The sequence below is a fragment of the Eretmochelys imbricata genome, chromosome 8 (genome assembly GCF_965152235.1).
Source record: "Eretmochelys imbricata isolate rEreImb1 chromosome 8, rEreImb1.hap1, whole genome shotgun sequence".
In the NCBI taxonomy this organism is placed as follows: domain Eukaryota; kingdom Metazoa; phylum Chordata; order Testudines; family Cheloniidae; genus Eretmochelys; species Eretmochelys imbricata.
In genome coordinates, this window is record NC_135579.1 from 98,435,295 (window position 1) to 98,442,001 (window position 6,707).

Consider the following 6,707-nt stretch of genomic DNA (forward strand, 5'->3'; position numbering starts at 1 on the left):
TGTAAACATTTCCTAAGTAATCCACTAGATACTCTTGTGGGTTAGGTAGGTGTTATCCCACTTTACTGATGAGGATGAGTGGGGAAGTAGCCTGGCCAAGCGAACACGGAGCCAGGATTAAAAAACAGGAGATCCTGACTTCTCCCCCCAGTGCCTCTGATCCCAGACTACATAGTCTCTCAAATAACACATTTAGAATAACAAAAACTTCATTCCACACAAAGCTAGTTGAAAGTGAACACCATCAAAACACTTCGCAGCCCCCCAAAGGACCTCCCCAACTTCCTTTGAAAAACTGTGCACTTAAAAATAGTCTGGAAATGAAGAGTTAAGGAATCCAGACACTTCCTCACTCTGTCTAATGCTTCCTCACTTACTGCAGTGCTCTGCCACTTCAGGGTCCATGCTCCCCCAACGCACACCTCTAGGCTGGAGTCAGCAGCTAGGGCAGGACAGCCTGGAATCAGTAGCAGCTTAGTTTATATTTAGAAAAGTTTACAAATTATTTAGGACATTGTTCTTTGTGTAGGCAAAGGGGAGAACAAGTTTAAAGAGAAATATTGAATCCTGTCACTTTTTGAAGCACAGAACATTGTTCTGATTTGGCCTAATGTATGAAGAGTTAGTTCTGGGGCTTTCTTCAGCTGGGTCAAACAAACAAACAAAAAAACAATAAGCAAAGGATAGCTTGCTTCAGCCAGGAGTGGGAGATAAACAGTTCTTAACTTAGACTCTTTGGTGAGCAGCATATTCCTGCAAGGGGCTCAGTTTCAATGCTGCTTTGCTCAGATATGGGCACTTACAATGGGAAGCTTGCTTCTACCTTGACTTTGGATCAGATATGGCTGCTCCATAATACTTGAGTAAATCCCCCAACTGCTGATCACCTGCTATCTAAAATAACTCCTTTATCCCAAAGATTTCTAAAATAACTCCGTCTCACATACAGTACTTACATGTAAAAAAAAAAAAAAAAACTTTATCAAAAAGAAAAGGAGTACTTGTGGCACCTTAGAGACTAACAAATTTATTTGAGCATAAGCTTTCATGGGCTACATCTCACTTCATTGGAAAGCTCATGCTCAAATAAATTGGTTAGTCTCTAAGGTGCCACAAGTACTCCTTTTCTTTTTGCAAATACAGACTAACACGCCTGCTACTCTGAAACCTTTTGTTTATCAGTTCACGACACTGTTACCTTTTAGGAATGAGAAAATCATTATTACGGTAAGATCAATTCACTGTAAATATTTAACCACTGAAGATGTGTTGATTTTCTGAATGCCCAGGTTAGAATTACAAGTTTTTCCTTAACCACTAGAGGGAGAACTGGTTGTGTAAAGCGAATTCCTGATATGCAGACTCGTGTTTGTAAATCCCAAGAGTGGAGAGGAGCGTATACTGTCTGTCACATGGTGCTTACTTCTGTGTGACCTACATATATATACTACTGCTGGTTTGAGTATCTTAGGTGTAGGATAGTGAGTGGGGTGAAATTATAAACATCGTTGGTTTGGATGTAAACAGAAGTTCTTGCATTTATATTGGCATATGCTACAAGCAATATTTTTAATCCACTGAGGAGAAAATGAGATTTGGAACATCTGGATAATGTAAAAAACTAGGAGCTGGAGATCAGCAAAGTCAGAGAGAGAACATAAACAGAAACTATCACAAGCTACCCTCCAGCAGCCTCCTTCTGTCAGCCTCTTGTGTCAGTTGTTACATTGTTAAGCTAAGCAGCAGAGTGATTGATAGGTTTGGAGTTCAGAGCTTTCTGATAGAAACTGCCCATTTCTAGGTCCCATACTCCCATGAGTGATAGGACTGAATGAAGCTGAATTGAAATGCTTTTAAAAATAAACTGTTTAAGAGTTTTTAAATAATTAACATGCATCTGTAGTATAAAAATGACAACTCTCTTTAAATAAATTAAAATGGTCTGACACCTGCCAGGACATAAGTTCTGTGTTTCTCCTGTAAGAGTAGAGACGTTAATACCTACAAAAGAGGATCTGTGCTTTGTACCACTGTGGGCACTGTCTTTGGGCTTTAACTGACAGGGGAAATGGAAAAACTTCAATTCAGGTTGCCCTCACTGTTTAGAACATAATATTATGCTGTAGGGACAAATCCCCAGGCCAGCACAGGACATATGCAGAGGAGGCTAGAATCCTTTCTTTCCTTTCTCCCCTATGCTGTGGAGCTGCTCCATGAAGGCTATCCCAGCCCAACTCCCCCTCTCACCCTCTTCCCCTAGCCCCAGATCAGCTGGCCCGCTCATCACCCTGTACACACTACACTGATGCTGCTGCCAACAGGCTTGTCTCGGGACAGGGAGCTGGATTTGCTCCCTTTATCGTTTTTGTGTGTCTTAAAACATTTCTGTTCAACTGTAGCCTCATCTTGGTTCACCTTTTCTGCGGCATGTTTTACAAAGTGTTTTTTTTTTAAAAGGTCATTAAGTAATAACATAGTTGGACTGGTCTTCAGCTTTCTGCCTTCTGTGCTTTGGCTGGGGCCATGTACCTTTGTAGCACTTCAATTGTACAACGGTTTGATTTGCTCTTGTGGTTTAGTATCCGAGAATGATATGTTGTTTCTACTCTGAGTAGCTTCCATGCCGAGAGATCTCCAGCATCCGTTTGTTTCTTCTGGATGGTTCAGCTCTCTCTTGTGTAGCCTTTTATTTGTTTACTAAATTATTATTTTGTAAATTCAGCAAATAAGTTGGAGATAAGAATTTGAAGTGCCCAGAAGAAACTGTAGCATGGAAAACAAGTGCACACAATCACCACTCCTTCCATGGTTTACATGTCAAAATTTAGGCACTTAAAAAAGTCCTGTCCCTGCATTATGCTACATTTTTAAAACTAAAAGAATTTTTTAATCAAATTTTCATCCTTTCTCTCTTACCTGTGAACAGTGCACTCACTTTCACATTCTGTTGTTCCTGGACTCGCGTGGCTGCAGTAAAATGGTTAAGTACCTGTCCGCACCCCACACTGACTATTATTAAAATTAAGGGTGAGGTGGGGGGAATCCCATGAAGATGACTAATCATAAAGTTCAGTCAACCAGATAAAAAAAAATTAAATCTAATTTCTGGGAATAGATTAAGTTGACATCATGGATATTTAATATGGACTCAGCATTCTCAAGGAGTGGAACAGATTCAGTTTCTTATTAAGCTATATTTTCCCTGGTAGGTGCCAGACACTAGAACTACAAATAAAAGAACAAAGAGCTGCATTTTTCTGCCAAGTACATATGGCCTTATATTTTAGAGACCGCAACAAAGGAGACTGAAGAAAGGCTTTTTGCTGTCTGCAATTGTTTTGTGTAGTAAAAATAACAAGAAAATATTTCATGATATGATGCTCAGAATGGATCTGTTTTTTGTTTTAGACAAAATTACAAGAATTACTCCATGGAAACAAGAACACATTTCAGAATTCAAGCTGCCTTGCACCAAGCCAAATCTGTCTCAGAAAATGGAGTACATTCTGGAGCTTCAGCAGTGTCTTAACCATTTCTTCTTTGGTGTCTTTGTATGCAAACTCTGAAACATTATCGCCCTTCTCTGTTAAATCAGTGGGAGAGACCAGAACATGTAAAATATTACATGGGATACCTAAAAGATTTTGAATCTAGGGTGACAGTCTGGCAAAAAACAAAACAATCTCTTCTCTCTCCCCTGCCCCCCCCCCCAACCCCTTTACAAAGTATTTCTTTTTCCAAATGTGGCTTGTAATTTATCTTTGTAATTAATTTTTAATTTGTGTATATTATTAAATTTACATATTTGCTAGGCTATGAAATGGGATAACCAAACAAGAAGGCTTATTGGTTTTGATCCGACCTGGTTATGAATGAAAGAAACACTTTTTCCTATCTCTGAGTTTAGTTTGGGTGAGAGAAAATTCAGTCTTCCAGATTAAGTCAGAAGCTTTTGAATCTCAGGCATTTCATTATTCGTACAAAGATCTTCTTATCAGGTTTTCTCTTCAATAATATTCTAGCTGCTGAAACAAACTTGCTAGTAAAGACATTAAGAAGTTTCTCTCGATTATGGAAATGTCTTAAAAAAATTTTTAGTCTGTATTCTATCATGTTTTGAGGCTGGATAATTTACAGTATAGCCAGGATTTTAGAAAAAAGCAAATGATGAATACAGTGGAAGAATGGATCATTTATCCTCCTTAGGCTAAATTAAAAATGACCAGAGGGTCTTGGGAACCAAGCCCATCAGCGCTTACCAGAACAAACGTGACTTGAAGTTTATATTGTACGTAAAGCAGAAGTCCTTGAAGGCCATTTAAGAAATGCACTACTATTCCACTATTTGTTCAGGTGTACAAAATTAATTTGATAGTAAACTTTTCCTGGAAATCATGGCTCATGTAGCTGCCATTTTCATGTTTAAAAAGATTCTTTAGACACGTTTTCCATAGTAAAAGGTTTGGGCTGAAGCAACTCCTGTGTGTAGATCTCCTTCTTGCCACAAGAGGGAGCAATGCATCAATAGTCTCATTGCCCCCCTCTGCCTTCATTCTCCATAGATGCAAATCTGAGAGGAAGGTGCTCTATAGAGATTTCAGAGCACCTCAAACTGGCAATGTCTGCTGTAGAACGCTAGATTTCTGCACAAAAGTCCAGTTTGGAGTTAACACAGCTTTAAGTTGTATTTACTACCCTCTGGGCTCCTTCAGCAACTCTGCTCTCAGTAGAGAGTGTATGGAGTAAGAGGAGAGAGAGCCATTTTTTCAGACAGGCTCCTGCCTGCACTGTGAGGGAGTCCCTTCTTGCATGCCAGGCTCCACGTTGATGGAAGGCCCTGTGAACTCCACAGCTCCTCCCCCCGCCACCCCCCAAAGAGGACGTTCTGTAGGAAGCTCTATAAAAGTGAAGCTCAAAGAAGAATGGTCCTACCTCTCTGACCCCCTCCTGCAGGATTTTTCCCTGCAGGAGAAGGGAAATCAGGCAGTTTATAATTTGCCTTTTCTTCCCCTAGAGAAGAAATGAAATTGTTTCCCAATGCAAATTAATAGGTCAGGGCACAGACCCATCCCTTTCCACCATGCTGATTGGTTAAGAATGTTCAACTCATACCCTTAAAAACAAATACAAAGAAATCCTTTGCAAAAGTCTTCCATTATTAAAACCATAGGCAAGAATGTCTTTTCTAGAGAGGTTTCAGAGTAGCAGCCATGTTAGTCTGTATCCGGAAAAAGAAAAGGAGTACTTGTGGCACCTTAGAGACTAACCAATTTATTTGAGCATAGGATTTCGTGAGCTACAGCTCACTTCATTGGATGCATGCAGTGGAAAATACAGTGGGGAGATTTATATACACAGAGAACATGAAACAATGGGTGTTACCATATACACTGTAACGAGAGTGCTCAGGTAAGGTGAGCTATTACCAGCAGGAGAGCTTGGGGCGGGGGGGTGACCTTTTGTAGTGATAATCAAGGTGGGCCATTTCCAGCAGTTGACAAGAATGTCTGAGGAACAGCGGGGGGGGGGGGGGGGGGAAGGGGAGGGAAATAAACATGGGGAAATAGTTTTACTTTGTGTAATGACCCATCCACTCCCAGTCTTTATTCAAGCCTAAGTTAATTGTATCCAGTTTGCAAATTAATTCCAATTCAGCAGTCTCTCGTTGGAGTCTGAACCAGTCCACACAAGAGATCTACTTCCTGGACACTACGGTGCTCATAAGCGATGGTCACATAAACACCACGCTATACCGGAAACCTACTGATCGCCATGCCTACCTACATGCCTCCAGCTTTCATCCGGACCACACCACATGATCCATTGTCTACAGCCAAGCTCCGTGATACAACCGCATTTGCTCCCACCCCTCAGACAGAGACAAACATCTACAAGATCTCTATCTATTTTCTTTTTTCTAGAGAAAGGGCTTTCCCAGTTCCACATACTCACTTATACACTACACTTTGGTGGCAGGTTTCAGGGTTGTAGCCGTGTTAGTCTGTATTAGCAAAAAGAACGAGGAGTACTTGTGGCACCTAGGTTCTTTTTACTACACTTTGGGGCAGCTGTACTATCTACATATTATGTATCAGTAGTTATGAGAAAAAGCACAGATTCAGCACTGCCACGTGTTTGTATATAATCAAAAGATTCTTGTCCTGCTTTAAACATACAGCTCTTCTACTTCCAGTTGCTTATTACTTTTCAAATGTGTAGACATATGCTGAACAAGAAATGCCATGAAAATCATCATCATCCCTATGCTGTGCAGAAAAGCAAACAATCCTCTGGAGTCCAGCTAAAAGTCCATCTCTCAGGAGTCCTGCAGTACAGTTTCTTAACATTTTGCTACCTTGCAGCACAAGGAGTAGTCCACTTAAGATGCAAGTGTTAGCTATGGATCACCTGGAAGATGTAGTGGGAAAAACAATGTAGTTTCACCCATTTTCTCTCTCACCCATTATCCAAGGGATGGGGAGGGAAACATTTCTGTAATACATGATCAACTTTCCTAATGCTTTGGCGAGATGATAGTATAAATGAACCTGGCTCTCTTCTAGTCAGTGTTAATAGAAATACCTCCTTCTGTTAGAGAATGAATGAAAGAGTGACGTATGTTTTGAAGGTATAAATATTTTAAATAAATCTTTAACTTTTGGAAATACTGTGCTTCTAGAATGGCTTTAAAACAAAAAAAGCAGAAA

The 6,707-nt window shown here is 40.2% G+C and overlaps 1 protein-coding gene across 1 annotated transcript in view; it reads left to right on the forward strand.

The window, feature by feature from the left end:
• TTC39A (tetratricopeptide repeat domain 39A) overlaps positions 1-3,544 on the forward strand; it is a 48,242-nt gene extending 44,698 nt beyond the window's left edge. The window contains exon 16 of the mRNA XM_077823911.1: positions 3,409-3,544. Within this exon, the coding sequence (XP_077680037.1) occupies positions 3,409-3,529 (121 nt within the window). The 3' untranslated portion in view covers positions 3,530-3,544. The remainder of the gene's footprint in view (positions 1-3,408) is intronic.
• Positions 3,545-6,707: the final 3,163 nt, after the last annotated feature.